This window comes from Poecilia reticulata, linkage group LG9, assembly GCF_000633615.1.
Source record: "Poecilia reticulata strain Guanapo linkage group LG9, Guppy_female_1.0+MT, whole genome shotgun sequence".
In the NCBI taxonomy this organism is placed as follows: domain Eukaryota; kingdom Metazoa; phylum Chordata; class Actinopteri; order Cyprinodontiformes; family Poeciliidae; genus Poecilia; species Poecilia reticulata.
Genome location: NC_024339.1, coordinates 17,676,141 through 17,694,537, shown reverse-complemented (window position 1 = coordinate 17,694,537; position 18,397 = coordinate 17,676,141). Strand labels below are relative to the sequence as shown.

Genomic DNA, 18,397 nt, shown 5'->3' with positions numbered 1-18,397 from the left:
AAACATAAAACGGAAATATTTCACTATTTCTTGCGCGGCCCGGTACCAATTGGTCCAGGGTTTGGGGACCACTGCTCTAACACATGTTAGAATGAACATTCCTAAAGTTACACACTATATCTAATCTCAGTTTTTATCACTTTATCAGTGAGTGCAGTATCTCAGTCCAAAAGGACTGTTTGGATGCAGTTTTTCTGCATCTGCCTTCCTTGCATTCACACTCTGCTTATAAGTAAAGTATTAAGCCAGTGGAATGGACTCTAACATTGCTTTGTGACCCACACCTGTTCCAGATCTTAGAAAAAAAGAGATATTATAATTATTTGCATACTGTTCCTGGACCTTTGAAGAAATTTCTTTGCAATTTCTAGTCTTTTGAGACTTTCTTTTAATAACTGCTAATTTTATCTTTCTGATAAATTCAGCTTACAGCATTTTCAGAGAAAGTCGTTTTTCAGTTTTTCTTTTTCTTCATACACAGATTACAAAAAGAAGAGAAAAGACAAACATACATTTTTATTCAATTTTAAGATTTTTTACAATTGCACTTACACTAATTAAGTGCAATTAATTAGTGCACTGTATTTTAGTGAAATCTAAAAATAGGTATCAGTGACATAAAGAAGAAAACATTATACTGAGTTAAACAGAACCTAATTTATGAGGCAACTCGGTGTGTATTCTTTTTTAAATTTACTGGGATGACTAGTTAGGTGTCACAAAGTCATGTTGACTCATTTGTGACTCATGGATCTCGTACTGAGTGTGAAGCCACAGTCTTAAAAAGCTGAATTTTACACACTTGTCACCATGTTAAAATATCTGAAGCCAAACTTATAATGACAAGAGAAATGGGATAGTAACTATATTAGTTTAGTGGTATTTAATGACTTTAGAGGAGATAAGAAGCGTAATTATTTCCAGCTAATATATTTCTTGAGCCTCCAAAAGCTTACTAGGACACTGTAAAGGCAAACAGAGCAAAGTTTGTACTTTACTTCAAAGCTCTGAGCATTGTTGGAAATCATCGAGGATCAATGGCGGCAACCATTTATCCGGTGGTCCTGTTTCATTGCTGGTAAGAAAGGCAGGATGCATTCACCGAATTAAACAATGGCACTTTGAAATTCTTTACCTGTTTTTGTTTTGAAGGTGTATATTCAGCATGAGGCTGTGTGCAAATGTTGGCAGTTATTTATATCCCCTGTTGACATACATTTATTATATCATGTTCCCTTCTGTCACCTTTATACCCCTTTACTCTGGCCTTCTTCAAAGTCCTGGTAGATTTTTTTTTTTTTTTTTTTTTGCTACAAACACAGCTTCTGCTCCAAATGTAGTTTCCAGACGGCACTTTCTTCTTTCCTCTGAAGAAGAAATTAAATTCCTCTTTCGCTGACCTTCTCTCTCCCAGCTGGCATATAGCTTGGTTTCCTCTGGGTTTATTGAATGTTTCTTTCTGAAGAAGAATGAAAAAAATGTGTGCACATAATGTAGCATTTTTCCCTGTTTGTTCTTTTGCTGCAAAACATGCATGTGTGCAGTGGTGCAACAACGCAGTACTTGGCCTGTCCTTGCTCACAAGCACTCTTAGCACAGCACCGTTCTGTGCTAGCAATTGTTCCATCTGGTTAGCTAAATTCTGATATTCATGCTCAGATTTAGAGGGCTGAAGTATAAAAACATCTGGCATGGATGATGTGGTGGCAGTGCAGATTCCAAATACCTCGCGTCTGAACCAGCCCCTGGCTCGTCCAGACCATTTGGGGAAATAACCACTGGGTGTGGAGCAATAAAACCTGTAAGTACTTCAAGTAGTAGAATGTGAAAAATACTTAGCATTTGTTAGACATTGGCTTTTAACTTGTTATTCTGTAATTTATTTTGGCTAACACTCCATTAACCAAGCTTAGTTAGTTTTTCAGTGTGGTACAAGCTGTTGAGGACAAAGGAAACACATTAATTGCCTTAGGGTTAAAATAAATAAATAGGTAAAAATAAATTAAATAAATGGCTCTGATCAGATCAGACCAGGTTAGTCTTTCAGCCACAAAACAAACATAAACATACATCCAGAACCACAAAAGAATGGTTAAGAACAAAGCTTGTTTCTGCTGGAATACTATAAACCCACATCTGACTCTAATGGAGAATTAGCGCTAAGATGCTTTCTGTACAGTTTCACTGAGCTTGATCCATGTTTTAAAGATTAGACAAAAATGTCTCCAGATGTGTAAAGCTAGTAGAAACACCATGGTTCTGCAAAGTCTTGATTCATTTATCATTTCTTAGTTTAGTTGTTGTTGGAAATATATGTTCAGTATTTGTGCACAAACATTTTCATATCAAGATGTTTGAGTGATAATAGTTTTTTGCAAACCTTTATTTGAACAAAGCTGATGATACATATTGGGCAGTACGTATTATTCTACTGATGGAAGGACTCCGTTAAGAGTAGTGCACACTCAATCCCTTCTCTCTAAACCTTACTACAATGTTTAGGACCTATTGTCTAAACCACAAAAGTTCCAAGATTTTGCCATATTATCGAGTCCAGTGTACTCTCTGCAGATACTCCAGTGATAAAGTGAGTTTGTGTCTCAGTTTAGAAGACAAACTGAGTAACTAAAAGCAGATGAAGTAAGAATTAAGTAAGGAGCAAAGCTTAGAGAGAATCTGCCACCTCTAACTGCTCTTCTCTTATACATTAAAGTGCAACCATTGTAATAAATAATTATCTCCAAATTAGTTATCGGTGAAGGTTTGTAAATATTAAGTAGTCTGCCATCATGTAAGCGTCTTCTAAATATCTTAGCTTTAAGGCTTGTGAAAAATGTCAAGGAACAACAAATCTGCTCTCTGCTTTCTTTTGTTTTGCAGTTTCATCTTATGGGTTTTTGGTGAACTGTTTATGGCTTCAGTTTTCATCTATGATCAATCTTTATTTCTTTATTGGCCAAATACATCGCCTTAGCCACATTCGTTATTCATGTGAACCTTTTTGAATAACTTAAAAATATACCAACTAAAAGTACAGTTTTAAATTCAGTGCAACGTAAAAACATTTCTTGCATAACAACATAGAAATGCAGTTTTAGATCCCAGACCATCACTAATTCTGTTTTAGTGTTACAGTGTATGTTGCACAATGACAAATTTATTCTCTTTTGCAATCTCATGCTTTCTTACATTTGGCTATCATTGTGCACACATTGTCAATCTGACCTTTGCTCTCCATCTCTTCCCATATCTTCCAACTTCAGCTTAATTCTGCAAATGAGGTGGAAACGTGAGTATTCCAATAGGCCCATTCAGTCCCTCATTACAGGTAAATATTATAAAGTAGGGTAAAGGTGAAGAAGGATAAGTCAATTCACATTTCCCCATCTTTTTAGTACTGTTTTCCAAATAGTACTTTGACTGGAAGCCCAATTTTGGCTTCTTACTGGATTTTTAAGCCTTAATGGCTGCGGCCTGCATCATTTTCAGTGGATGGTTTCCTGGCTCCTCTACATGACCTGGTGATGGGTGGAGGAGAGGCTGAGAGCTGTTTATCAGTCTGTGCAGCCTGCGAAGCCTTCAATAACAGGCAAAAACATATGGACAGACAGGATGGGGGGCTGCACACACTTACACACGCATACACACACTTCTGCACAAAATTAGCTGTCTTCCCTCAGTTGAGGGCTTTCAGCAGTGGATCATTTTAATGGCAACTAGCAAGAACAGACAGGATTTAGCTCTCATTACCTAAACTCACAAATAGTCCTACATTTTGCTGGTCAAAGGTGAATTAACCCAAGCTAAAAGAAATAAAAAAAAATATAAGAATGATAATAAAGATAAAATCTTCAACATTTACATGAAAATGAATTGACAGCCAGAAGAAACGGTGTAATAAGCAGGCTGAAAAATGAGAAGAGAGGGTTTGGAAATTAGACTCAGATATTATTGAAAGCTATTCCATGTGTTGTTACATAACCTTTTATCTCTGGTATGTTTCAGACTTTACTGACATCCAGCTGACATGAAAAAATGAAAACAGGCTCCTAAAGTCTCACTGCACTAGTTCACCCATACAGTCTTGGTTGTTTTTAAAGGATATGTGTCTTCTTTTACAGCTTTTTCTTTTCTTGTACCTCAAAATATTTTAAATCATTTCCCTGTGATCAAAATCAAGAAAAAAAAGACACAGAGAAAAAAGGGAGCACAAAGAAATTATAGTGCGAACATTTTTCAGGTGACAAAAATTCACAGCAAATGGCACTAATGGCATAAGTCATCCACACACGAGATCTTAAAGAGGACTGTTATGAAGGCTGGTAAAAACCAGCCCCTTGTTCTACGCATTGCTTCGTACAAAGAGTCTAGACTCCTGGCTATTGAGAAACGATTGCTTCCTCGAGACTTGGACTCTGTTGACATTTTAAATTTTACCCAATCGCTAATATTTAACTGTGATGTATGCAATGTGGCAGTTTGATGCAACTGAATTGCTTCGTTCACTTCCTCTGCTGCCATTGCTAAAACTACAGGCAAACAACAATTCTTCACACGCAGCTTCAGAAAGATCTGGACATAACGGATATAATTTTTTTCACATTAAAACAGTAAGTAATGCATTTAACTGTAATGATCTCTACGTACACTCTGTGCAAGGCTCCACTGCTGAAGAAAAAACATGTTGGAAGCTTGTTTAACATTTATGCAGATGATTTGGACAAGCCAATGATAGCTGAATTTTTTGGATGTTATTGCTCATATATTTGGAGGAAGAATTCTTCCACATGCCAAAATTGAGGTTTGTAAGTGGGAACTCATTGGGGTCGGATGTCATTCAGCATGGTACTTGCAGACCTAATATCACTGAAGGGAGTGTGCAGAAATTACATACTTGATAAAAATAAATAAATAAATAAAATGCTTCTTTTTTTCCTTTCTCCATGCCCCCAATCACAAAAATTCCCTTTAACATACTCCCAGTAGACATTGTTGATACACCCACTAATTGACATACTTCCTGTTATAGAAGGTGTGACTCAAAAAGTTATTTTTGTTTCTGAGAGGTGTGCAGTAACATTTTTGTGTTTGATACTTTTAAGATTTGTTAGTTTTCTGACTCCAAAACAGGATGACGGATGCAGTACAATAAATCTTTGGAAGCTAATTTATTAAAGGGGTTCAAAAGAGAGGCATTGGAAATTAGATTGAGGCTTTATTTTGTATGTTTTTCCAGGTGTTGTTGCATAACGTTTTATCTCTGGCAAACTGCACACTATAAGGACACACTGCTGACTTAAAAAATGAAAACAGATTCTCAAAACATAACTGTACCGTTTGCACTCAAGCTAACTTCTAAAAAATGTTGTTTACCTTTGAGCCTTCACTTATTAACAGTTGAGTTTGGATGACAGTTATCAGTTAAGAGTGGTGTAACACAAAATAATGTAGGCCTTTCTTGAAGTATTTATACCTAATATTATATTCTGTATGTGTTAACATGCTTATTATTCTATCTGAACCATTTCTGTTGAAAAGATCTCATTTGCACACATTCTCTGTAGAAGGTGTTTTCTTGATTGCAGCTGGAATTTGCAGGGACGAGGGAAGAAAGTATGATTCGGAAAATCATTTGGAACCGCGTGAAAAAATATGACGGGAAGGAAAACGGGGAATGAATATGAATTTTCAAGTTACTCTGACATTGGACTGCAAGTGGTAAAAGTAGTAAAGCGCTGATTTTTATTAGTGAGGAGTGTCTTTGTTGTAAAGCCCGGGGATTAAAGTGTCTGTGTGTTTATATTTGCTGTGCAAACACACGGCTGGCACCCAATTTAGCATCTTCTTGTGTTTTATGTTGAAAAATTTTGAAAACGTGGAGAAAGTTCTGCAGAAGTCTGTCTGTCTTTAATTTCTTGTTAATGTTCCAATTTTAGTTTTGATTTATAATTCTGCGCAGAGTTAGCAGAAGGAGGATAGAATGAGTACAGCAGAAATCGATGATACACTCAGCGGATTATTTATGGCTGCACCAAGCCCCGAAACTCCCAGCTGGATGAGAAACCGGTTCTCTGGCAGGAGTGGGTAGAAGATTGTTGATGGTGAGTGATGAGGTGCCAAGGGAGAGATGAAAGAGGCTGAGTAAGGACCTCAAGGTCTGTGTGGACGGATCAAGGGCTGGTGACTGAAATTTGATCCTACTCAGCAGTTTGTATTCCTGCACATCCACGTTTGGAGTGTAGACTTACCCTCTGTGTTCTGCTCGTTCCACCTACTGTTTGCCTCATCACACCTTTCATCAGGTGCTGGTTGACTTTCCTCAGTCACCGAAAACTACTGAAAACTATATGCTGATGTCCAAATGCCAGCACGTCAAAAGAAAGATTCTGATATGTCACTTTTACATCAAATACTACATGCAAAGACGCATTCTGAATTGATGCTTCTTATGTAGGATTGAACATGGTATTTTTTTTCCTCATGTTTTGAACATCCGCTGTCTGGTATTGGATAATATAGCTTTGAGTATTGGGAACTTTAGATAAATGTCGAACTCAATATTGATACTAGAAAAAATATTCAATACTCAATGCCATTTTCTACATTGTGGCAACATTTTTGGAGGTACAGGGCTTTTTCTACTTAAGAGCTAATATGATTTGCTACAATATCACAATATTTAATACACTTAGGGAAAAAACAATAAATGATGGGGGGAAAAATCGTCCTTCTTTTGAAGACTAAATTATTTTAAATATGTCGCTTCCCTGTTTTAGAAATATGTAACAATTTACTTCAGGAAATCTTGTACCATTAGTTGTGTACTTACATTTGCCTGTCAATTTGATTTTGTTAAGCTTCACTTCTAAGATGACAAATAAAGCATCATTCTATATTAAAATAAATTGGGCTTCAAATCAAATATGGATCTGGCGCTTCCAAAACATTTCTTTACTGTGTGAACAAGGGTATATCAAGGTGTAAATGTCTTTACTTCTGGTAGTTTTTCATAAAATGTATATTTTTATTTGTGGCTAAATCTCTACTGTAGCAGGGTAGTTGATATGAGTGCCTACATTTTTCTGCTCCAGTTGTCAACTTCAGTCTAGCTCCACTATTTACCTTTGTTAATATTTGCCTTTTTCCTTAGGCTTTATTTAGTTGTATAGCCTCCAATGCCCATGCAAATAAAAGGATTGCGTAGGCAATTGCTTCCATACTGGCTACAACCAGCACCATGTATAGTGACTCTTTGGAAAGTCTTGCATAATTTAGGTTCCAGCAACATTTAATTTCATTGTGGGATTTCTGAACCAATTTTTGAAAATGAATAAACCACCAACCTTCCTGACACTGTGTTTTTTGTCACTGATTTTGCAGCTACCCTTGGACCTCACTTCACAGACTGCATCTCAAGGGACCAGGAGACTTTTCGCTGCTGGTGGAGTCCAGGCAGCCTCCGAAACCTGTCCTCTCCTGGAGCACTGAGAGTATTTTACCTAAAGAAAGAGTGAGTGCAGCTTTAACACTGATTTATGTGCGCATGTCGTAAAACTTTACTTTACAGCTACCCTTTCTTCTTTTATCTTCATTTTCTCTTGTTCAGTTCCCCCACCAGTGAATGGAAGGAATGTCCCGAGTACATCCATGAAAACAGAGAGTGCTTCTTTGATGCCAACCACACATCCGTTTGGATCCCCTACTGCGTTCAGCTTCGTGGACAAAACGTCACCTATTTCAATGAAGACGACTGCTTCACAGTGGAAAATATAGGTTTGTAGTCAATCTGTCTGCACAAGTATTTTTTTTGTTTACTTGTCTTTATTACAAACAAACCATTAGAAAAATCATCTTCAGAGCTGAAATGGACATTTTTGTTGATGATGTTTTTTTGTTTTTTTGAGGCAAGCTATTGAGGGACTTCAAATTGCCTTTGTCATATCATTTAAAATCAGTATTTCTATCCTAGAAGGAGAACTTATACGTTACAGATATGTATGTGGGCATTTAGCTTCCTTACAAGCTTTTTTTTAATGCACAGCATATACTAATAAAACTCAAGCCCATGCCAGACCTTTTTTTTTTATATATAAATAAGACTTTTGGTAATGTAGCACTATGGAAAATTGTAACAAATGTATGAACTACAAGTACTGTTGACTGTGGTGACATTATTTTTTAGGGGTTCAACGTTTTATTTAAACGTGTCACATTGAAAACATCACTTATTTCTATGTTGACTCTGACTTTCTGGCTTTATTTTCTTTTACATGTTGATGTCAAACTTTATATCTGAATTGTTGAAATTTGAACTTTCTGGGAAAATATATTCTCAAAACATTTTATCTCTCACCTTACATTTTTTTGGCAAGAAAAACTGACCACATAGGTAAAGAAAGCGTGTAAACATTTAATCTTTAACATATACCAACATAGCAAGATTTAAACATCTCTGTAAGGACTTGTGTACATTTTCTTTTCAAAAAGACTTTATTTTTGACAAGCATTTTACAGTGATCTCAGATTTCTCTAAGAAATGCTTTTTTTTTTTTTAAATATTGTTGATTTATATTTCAAATTGTGCAAAATGTTCTGTAATTCAGCTTTTAAGCAGGAATTTTGGAACTGGTCTTCATAAAAGGCTTTATTCATCACCACAGAATTTACTGGAACCTTAGTTAGTCTGAAAGTCCACGTGCCAAGAAAAAAAAAAAAAAGCCTTTGCTGCTGGCTGAAACAAACATTAGATAAACTGACTGTCTGCCAGACAGCGAAGATAAAGACCGAGACCAGCACCCTGTGATTCATGGGAACTTGACAGACAAATTAAAAGCAGTGGTCAAATATTTTATCCACCCAAAAGGCCAAAAAATAAAAACTAAACCTAAAATATTTCTTTTCAGTACAGCATGCCAAACAAACGTGGATACATGAAGAATATCCTCCTCTACACACTTTCTTATAAATGTACATATTTTGAGAGTTACATTTTTTACCATTGTCAGCGTTTCTGTTAATGCCACTAAAATACCACATTGTAAAAATGCTGAATTTTATTAGTTTTGCTAATTTGGAAGATCTCAAAATATCAGCACAGTGCAAAAGTCATGTTCTAATGCCGTAAACATTCCTGCACCGCAGTATTTTAGAGCGCAAACGAGAGTGCAGTGAAATCGAAAGATGTAAACAGCTGCATGTTTTCTTTCGTGTTCACGTCTAAACTTTTGCTCCTTCCCCCCCCTTACAGTGCGTCCTGACCCGCCCGTGTCTTTAAACTGGACCCTGCTGAACATAAGCCCCTCTGGCCTCAATTACGATGTCTTAGTCAGCTGGAAGCCCCCGCCCTCTGCAGACGTTGGCGTGGGCTGGATGCGCATTGAGTATGAAATCCAGTACAGAGAGAGGAACGCCACCAACTGGGAAGCAGTACGTTTTTTTTTCGTCAAACTTTCCTTCTGACTGCACAAAACACCCGAGAGATTGCACAAATGAAAGCACTTACACATAAGTTTGAAAGTAAACCCTTGGTAGGTTGTAGGGACACCGTGTTTTGTTTCCTTTCCACCGTCTGGACTCCCTCCTGAACTCTTGTGGCTGAAATGCACCGTAGCTTTGTTGGCAAGCCCGCTGAAGCAGGAGCAGGACCCTCTGCGAAAACAAACTCTCTGAAGGAAGAGAAGGGAGGGATCTGTGGGTCAGAGGGCATGGGACCTTGTATAGGCTTGTTTATCATTGCCTGGCCACCCGGTTTGACAAATGCAAACTTCAAAATAGCAACAGATGGTTCTGTTATGCCAACATGTCTTCGATCATATTTATGTGAAAGGCCTGGGCAGCCCTGCCACCTTTGAAAAGGTCATAGTTACGGGTACCAAAAATAAGTAAGGGCCTCTTGGCACATTGTGCTGATTCAAGTTAGCCACTGTGTTTATTTTCTCCCTGCATGTGTCAGGACATTTGTCTGCTCTGCTAAAATGCACTAAAGAGTTCTGTAAAATTTCTATTTTCAGCTGGAGAAGCAGCCGCACACCCAGCAGACGATCTACGGCCTGCAAATAGGAAAAGAGTACGAAGTGCACATCCGCTCCAGGATGCAGGCCTTTGTGAAGTTCGGAGAGTTCAGCGACTCCATCTTCATTGAAGTTACAGAAATTCCCAGTAAAGGTGTGGGAGCCTTTCTTCTTTAATTAACGCATACCTGCCTTATTACTTAAGTTATTAAATTCACAAAAATAAAATACAAGGAATTTAATCAGAAATGATGCTACATTTTGTTTTCAGATTCCACTGTCCCACTCACTTTGGTTCTCATTTTTGGGGTTGTGGGGGTCCTGACTGTCATCATGCTGATAGTGATTTCTCAGCAGCAAAGGTAAGAACCTGTCATTATTCATTTAAAAAATTATAAAATTAATCAAATGGATTTTTTTAAATAAAACTCACCAAAAACAGAAGAGTGAAAAACACTTTGTAAACGGTTTGTGTTAATCTCAAAAACAATGTATTGGTTTTGATTCAAAGGGTTTTATCCCATTTAAAATATAGCAAAGAAATACGTTTACAAAACAGTCTATAAATATTGCCCCCAAACACAGTAGCCATAGAAATTTACAAGCAAATCCTCCAATCAAAAACTTGCTCTAGAAAATTTAATCTGCTATGAAATTTGAAGGCTGGTGATGTTCAGTTAAGAAAAGACTAAAACAAGTTTTTTTTGTAGGTATAAATCATGAACTGCACTCACCAATCCCAATAAAAAAAAGTCACCCTTTGTTTTAAGATGCTCCTGTTAACATTATTAACTTTATCATGTCCTTCTGTCATTTCAGAATAATGATGATTCTCTTGCCGCCTGTTCCTGCACCCAAAATCAAAGGCATTGATTCAGAACTGTTGAAGGTATTAAATGCATTCTTGTGTTTTCCTTTTTTTTTACTCTTTCTGTTTAATTTAAGTCTGTTAAAAGGTGCTGCATAATTTTCTCTTTGTTGTTACTTTGATAAAAATGGACTTATCCATAAATACAAAGAAAGTCAAAGTAGGAAAATAGGATAAGCTTTGAAATAAATGATATACCATGGTGTGATATATCATGAGATGCTACAGAGCAAATCCACCTTTTAACAAAAGAAAAAATATATGGGAATATCATGAATGATATCCAACACTGAGCCTATATGTCGGCTGTAATATTCTAAAGTGAAAAAGGTTTCTCTCAAAGCTGCAGCATGTACATTTTCTAAAACATCTTTTCTGCATATTTGGTAAAATTATCATTATGTTGTGGCAGGATAAAAATCAAGTAAAAGTTACATACTACAGCTTGAGCAGCTCTTGTCAACATTTTATATCTTTTGTAGAAGGGGAAACTGGAGGAGTTGAATTTTATCCTGAATGGTGGAGGTGTGGATGGCCTGCCAGCCTATGCAACAGATTTCTACCAGGAAGAGCCATGGGTGGAGTTCATTGAGGTGGATGAGGACGATGCAGAAGGTGGAGACAAGGAAGACAACTATAATTCAGACACTCAGAGGCTCCTTGGTCTCCCACACAGGAATATAGAGGGTTTCAGCGCCATTAGGTAATTTAAAAACTTTCATATGAATGGATTGTTTTCATGCTAACTGGTATCACAGATTTCAAGTTATTCCCTCATTGTTTTCACCTTGGGTTTCTCATCAAGCCACCCTGACGATGACTCAGGCCGGGCCAGCTGTTACGACACAGATCTGCCGGAACATGACACTCAGAGACTCATGGCGTCCCTGCTGCCGGGCCAACCTGAGGACAACGAAACCTGCCTGAATGCCCCAGCTTCAGAGACAGGTGAAAAGCCCCTCATCCAAACTCAAATCGGGGGACCACAGACTTGGATCAACACAGACTTATATGCCCAGGTCAGCAATGTTATGCCAACTGGGGGGGTTGTGCTGTCCCCTGGCCAACAACCTAAAATCCAGGAGAACACCTCAGGTTCAGAGCGGGAAACACAGAAAGGAGGAAAGCAAAATGAAGATGTTGAGGGCATCAAGGAGCAGAAGAGAAATGAGCCCCAGTTTCAGCTGTTTGTAGTGGTTCCAGAGGGAGGCGGCTACACCGTCGAGAACAACACCCAGCAGACCAGCACTCCTCCCAGCACTTCGGTGCCTGGCGCAGGGTACCAAACCATACAGCCTCAGCCAATGGAGACCAAACCTGCAGCCACGGGAGACACCAACGAGTCCCCGTATATTCTCCCCGAGCCTTCCCAGCCTCAGCTCTTTACCCCTGTCGCAGACTACACAGTGGTGCAGGAGTTGGACACGCATCGCAGTCTGCTCCTTAACCCGCCTCCCAGCCAATCTCCCTCTTTGTGCCAGTCACAGCATCCCCTCAAAGTCCCAATGCCTGTGGGGTACGTCACCCCCGACCTGCTGGGGAATCTCTCACCATGAGCGGACAGGATCATCAGGCCTTAACTACAGGTACAGGCCTATTGGACAGGACGTCAATATGAAGTCACCCTACCTGATTCCTGATGACAACCAAAAACAACTTACAAAACTGCAGGACACTGGATGAATAAGTGTGTGAATTAACCAGATGATACAAAAGGGAGATATACAGGTGCATCTCAACAAATTAAAATCTAATTGAAAACTATTTTTTCAGCAATTCTATTTAAGAAGTAAATGTAAAAAAATGGAATAGTCTGATTTGACACAGAATGATAATGATCAAGCATTTGTTTGTCAATTTTGATGATTATGTCTTACAGCTACTGAAAGTCAAAAATTTGGTTTCCCTGAAAATGTTAGCATTCTATAATTTCATTATTTATTGGCCTGATGTAATAAATTTTATACAACCTAAACTTTGGATTGTCATTGCCTTTAATCATAAAATTTGGGAAACAAATGCAATATGTCTCTTTGTGTGTAATAAATGTACATAATAGATGAATTACACTTAAATTGGATTGCTGAAAAAAAATAACTTCTTAACAATATAGTAATTTATTGAGATGCGCTAAAAATTGTACTCTTACATTAGTCCCCACTGAATCAGACTCTTAATTTTTGGCCGAAACACACTGAGGGTAATAACATCACAAAAACATCACAAGCAGAATGCAAAGTTTGCATCAATGCATGATTGTAGTAAGTGAAAAAATACCTATATGTATACAGTATGTGTGAAAAATTGCCTTAGATTGCCTTACAGTCTTAATATTGAATGTGAAGTCAGTATATCAATGAGAAGAGAAAGAGACAGTAGCCATGTTTTTAACTACACAGTAATTCGGCTTTGACAGTACTTGTCTTTTTGAGGTTTAATGCCCATCACACTTACTGTATTCCAAAGTTTCCTATTTCACCATGTCATACTGATAGTACTTCACAAGAGATATATTTTTATACAAAACACAAAACGTTTGAGCAAAGCAATGTAGATTTGAATCTCTATCTTTGTTTCTTAAAAAAAAAAAAGGAAAAAAGTTTTATCTTTTGTAGTCATTGGTTTTAGCTGCACCAAATGTCAACAATAAAACCAAAGTTAGGTTGACCACTAAGGGTTTCTTAAGGGTCACTAGGTTCCAATCAGGAATGCAGGGAAGTACTTGCAAAAACAAATGCAGATAATTTATGTGAAAGGGAAACTAAAATACTTGACTTAATAATTCCAAGATTAATTTGAATAGATTTTGTTGGACTTGTTACTTTTAACTAAAAAAAAAATTTAATGAAACAATATGTTCACATCAACACAGAACTTTGATCACTGACTGTAGTCATTAAGGGTTTATTTACTCAGATTTCCTTTACATTTGGGAACCAACCTTTTGCCCATGTAGAGTCCCTCTTCCCACTGCACCAGGCCAATAGCATGAGACTAACATCACATTAGCAGATAGAGCTTGAGAGTACCTCAGCTGTTTTCTCCATGCACCAAATGTCCCATGTAACTGTTGCTAAGATGTTAAGAAAAAAGTGCACAGGTTTGTACCATATAACAATAGAATTATTATATATTTTTTTGTTGTTGTTTTACAATAGGTCTCCCAGCTATAGAGTAGTGCACACCAAGTTGGAATGTGGGACAAAATGGCACACTCTGCTATTTTATGGGACGTTTTTTGTAGATAATACTGTTGGGTATTTTAACCTGATCATATAAAGAACCACACAGAGAGTAGTATCACTTCAGCCTTTGCGAAGGGGGAGAGTCTCAGTGGTGCCTCAGGACAAATCCAACTTCTCCCCATGCAGCAGCCTGGTTTTATTGAAAGCAGGGCGGGGTGTCGGTCATAAAACAGAAACTTAAAGATAAGGAGTAGAGGGGTCTCTCTGAACTAGCTGAAACCGGTTTCTCCGAGAACAGCATGGTCCACCTCACCTTGTTTCCAGCTTAGAGTAGAGAGGCAAACTTATTCATGAGATAACTATTTGCAAAACTCTGACAAATACGATCAGAGAAGAGAAGCTGATGAAAGTACTCTGCTTTAATACAAAGTATTTTCCTCATCCACAGCAAGTCTGAATCTGATGATGGTGGTGCAGAAACCTCTCCCGTATTCCTAAATTAGGATGTTTGCTATCAAATGTCGTTCAGATTTGATCCCTACAGCAGCAGCAAAGTGGCTGAATAGGAGTGAGGTATGGCAGTAGGGTCCTGCTTGACTTCAACCTGAAATATTGTTTTGTGGCAACCTGACAATATTCAAACATTATTTGATATCCTGGGTTTCAGAGGGCAGTCTTCTGCTAATGGAAGGCAAAAGGTGGTTCAACATGTGTCACAGAACCAGCAGCAGCAGCCCCAAGTTGCTTGACGGTACATTGTTTTGGTTCATTAAACAAAAGTAAGGGGACATACGTGTTATGAAATTGTTGCATTTTAAGGTTTCTGAAGAGGAATTGTGTTCTACATTGTCACTGCAGGGACAGCAACTGGAATAAGTTGACTGTGAAAGTGTACTATAGATGTTACTAACTTACACAGTACTTATCTGCCACGTTCACTATGTAACAGCCTGTGCCTATTGTAGTATTATGGTTTGTTTAATTGCTGTGGTACTATGCTAATGTGATTTAAATTTCTTCATATCAGTTTAACAAAAGGTACCTCTGTTTGCTATGTGTAGATGAATTGGTTTATATTGTCTCTGTGCCAAGAAACAGTTAAAAATTGACACAAAGCATGCATGCATGCATGTGTATATTAGCGCAGTACATAAAAGAACATTCCCTTTTATAATAACATATTGTGCTTAATGTTTTCATAAAAAAAAAAGATTATTTTTTTTTAATTATTTGACAATTTTGTACAATTTTTAAATTCAAAATAGTTACCAGCATATTTTGAGCTTAGCGTTCATAAAAAAACAAGTTGTAGACACTCAACAAATTGGAATCTTGTTTGCTTAGCTTCAGGCTTTTTGTAGATAAAACATTTAAGGCTGTGTTTATAAGGAATATTCTGCCTAATACAGCATTTTCTATTTGTTTTCACAAATAATGGTTTAAGTAGTAATTCCCCCACTTTGAGACAATAAAGGTTATATCAGTTTCTGTTCTACTCCTAATGGGATTCTTGAAAAGAAATCAGGTGCCTCTTATGTTTCATCCCAAGTCCCGACTTAACGATTCAACAACATGCTCATTGCATCATAATATGAGTACTTAAGTAACATCTGTGATTTATTTTAGTGGTTGTCCGATCAACATTGTTTTGTGCCAAGACAAAAAAACAAAAAAATATCAGGACTGTCAGCCTCAAAATGACAGATACATTTGAGCTAAATCATACTAATAATATCCAAATTTATTAACCTGCACCTGGAACTTCACCGTGAACAAAACTTTCCAAACAGTGCAAACCCCCCCCCCAAAAAAACACAACCAGTCTGTGATTTATGCTGCTTTCTTGCCTTTCTGGACATAAATATTCTGAGTATATGGATCCATGTAGTTTTTTTTTTTTTTTTTGTATCAATCGGATCTACAAAGAGAGGTTTAAAATGTGAATTTGATGACTATATGCCATTTCTCTTTAAGAAATACTCAGTTCTCTGCTGCTCCTGCCATTATGTGGATGATACCAGCAAAAATTAGTGCTGTCGCAAAATGTCTTAATATGTTTGCTAGTGCTGTGCAAATATAAAAGTTTATGTCAAGGATGATACTTTTACACGGCGACGCTGCTTGGTGCATGCATTTCTCTTGCTCTGTTTTTTTACGGCTGAGTTCAAGTCAAGAAAGAGCAGTAATCAGTGTCAAATGTTTTGTGATAGTAAAGTGTGGGTTTTGTTTGGGTATCTTGTCTGTCACAGTGTCCAGTGATCACAGAAGGCTCTCATTATGTTCACGTAGCAAGAACAGAGAATGAAGGACTTCTTCTTTTTTTAGGTAAAGCTGTGAATGTGTAACTGGAATACACAATGCAATCATAAAACTGAGGAAACGTTTTAAGCAGTGTTTGTAATAGTGGTGGCGAGATGAAGAAATTAGGAGGTGCTTTTTATTCTTCAAGCCAACTGTGCAGATGTTTACTACCTTAAGTATATTTTTTTCTTTTTTTTTTGCCATATCGCTCATTTCACAGTGGCAGAATTGGTAGTTTGTTATTTGAAGGTTATAAATGTCAAGGACACTTTAGAGGAAGCACTTTGTACACATAGAGCATATATGTGATATTTAGAAATGGTATTCAGATTTTGTATCTTTTGCTAAATCAAGTGTGTGATTTCTATGTTACTACAGAATAGCATTACGTTTTCTGGTCAGCACAAAAATCAAACTTTGAGGAACCTTCAATATGAATAAGCTTTGATTTTGTTATACAGAGTTTATGTTTATATATTAAAAAAACGTATTTCACACTAACAGATTGCTAGATTGTTGTACTGTAATGGAGTATTTAATGTTTCACATAGAGTTTATAGGTGATTAAACCAGATAGAACATTTATAAAGTCATATTAAGTATATGTTGTGTGATATATTCATCTTTTTAACTTCATGTTGTTGTTTGTGTCGCTGTGTGATTTCAGTTTTTCATGACCACGAAGAACTTTATGACAGTGGTGAATTATTTTGCAATGATGCGCGTTGGCCAGCAGCTTTGAGTTGAAGGCTGACTCTTGTCACTCTCTCGAGCCTGGAAGTAATTTTGCTGGAATCTTTGGTGGTCGGTTAATGTTTTTGAAGCTATCAGCATCATACCATGTGCCGTTCAGTTTGTTAAGGAAAGTGCTTAATTTGCCACTTGACTTGAGGATTTACTTCAAGTCAAGTACTGATTTGAGTAAATCCTGTGTTTTTAGTTTTTACAATGTTCCATGGCTCCAGTCTGTCTTACTTCCTGTATGCCCTCTGCCATGTGTCATTCGCCCCCCCCCCACCAAACTGGAAACAAACAAACAACAAATAAAAAATAATAATGTAGTCTAAGTTGATAAACCAGTCGATACTGGCTTCATTAATTGCTATGACTCCGTTTTGTCTTTTTTTTTTTTTACATCCAAGTTTTTTGTTTTTTTTTCTTTTTGCATCCGAGAGCCAATGTTCTTGTGTAAAAACTGCTGCTTTCTCTAGGGCCAAGAAACGTATTGATCCTTGAGGATTTGTCTGTTTTGTTCTCTTTTTGGTGTTTAATGTGTGATCAATAAGTTCTCAATAAAATAAATATAACAGCATCTTGTCCATTTTTTGTAATCTTTAAAGATGAATCTGGGGGTTTAGCTTAAATAAACAAACTTTGAATTCTAATTTTATTATGTGGGAGCTACTGCCATTGAAAATGCAATTGTTTTTTTTTTTATTGACTCTTCTACTTATTGTTCTAAGTAAATTTCCTTTTACACTAGTCCCCAAAACTCTACACGTCACACAGCAGTTGGAGACTTTTAATATTTCTATAAATAAAGGTCTGCAGGGCAGTGCTACATTGAAATGGCTCCACAGTGTCCCTTAAACTTCCACTCTACCGACTAGTTTTATGTGGAAATTTGAAAATTGGCACGCATATAGATAGTAATTGTAAATTTAACAGTGAATCAACCACTTTGGATCAAAGCAGCTACTTTGTGATCTTTGCACATGTTCTTTTTGATATATATATCAAATATATATATATATATATATATATGTGTGTGTGTGGCTGACTTAAAGTTTTCATTGGGTAACACTATTTGAAGGGGGGTGAATAAGCCTTCATGAATATTTATGACTGTTGTCATAAAGCGTCATTCGGTAAATTATGACACTTTTAATACAAAGTTGACATTATTCAAAATGTCTTTATGACAACTTGACATTAACCAAGAAATCATTACTGATTATGTTATTAAAGGTAAAGTTTAAAGTTACCTAATTTTTAAAGCGCAATCAGTAATATGTTTCTAACAAATTTATATC

The 18,397-nt window shown here is 37.0% G+C and overlaps 1 protein-coding gene across 1 annotated transcript in view; it reads left to right on the top strand.

The window, feature by feature from the left end:
- The window catches only part of ghra (growth hormone receptor a), a 31,770-nt gene extending 14,094 nt beyond the window's left edge, over window positions 1-17,676 (top strand). The window contains exons 3-10 of the mRNA XM_008418329.2: window positions 7,381-7,510; window positions 7,607-7,773; window positions 9,248-9,426; window positions 10,011-10,164; window positions 10,282-10,372; window positions 10,830-10,899; window positions 11,361-11,581; window positions 11,684-17,676. Of these exons, the coding sequence (XP_008416551.1) occupies window positions 7,381-7,510; window positions 7,607-7,773; window positions 9,248-9,426; window positions 10,011-10,164; window positions 10,282-10,372; window positions 10,830-10,899; window positions 11,361-11,581; window positions 11,684-12,434 (1,763 nt within the window). The 3' untranslated portion in view covers window positions 12,435-17,676. The remainder of the gene's footprint in view (window positions 1-7,380; window positions 7,511-7,606; window positions 7,774-9,247; window positions 9,427-10,010; window positions 10,165-10,281; window positions 10,373-10,829; window positions 10,900-11,360; window positions 11,582-11,683) is intronic.
- The last annotated feature ends 721 nt before the right edge of the window (window positions 17,677-18,397 follow it).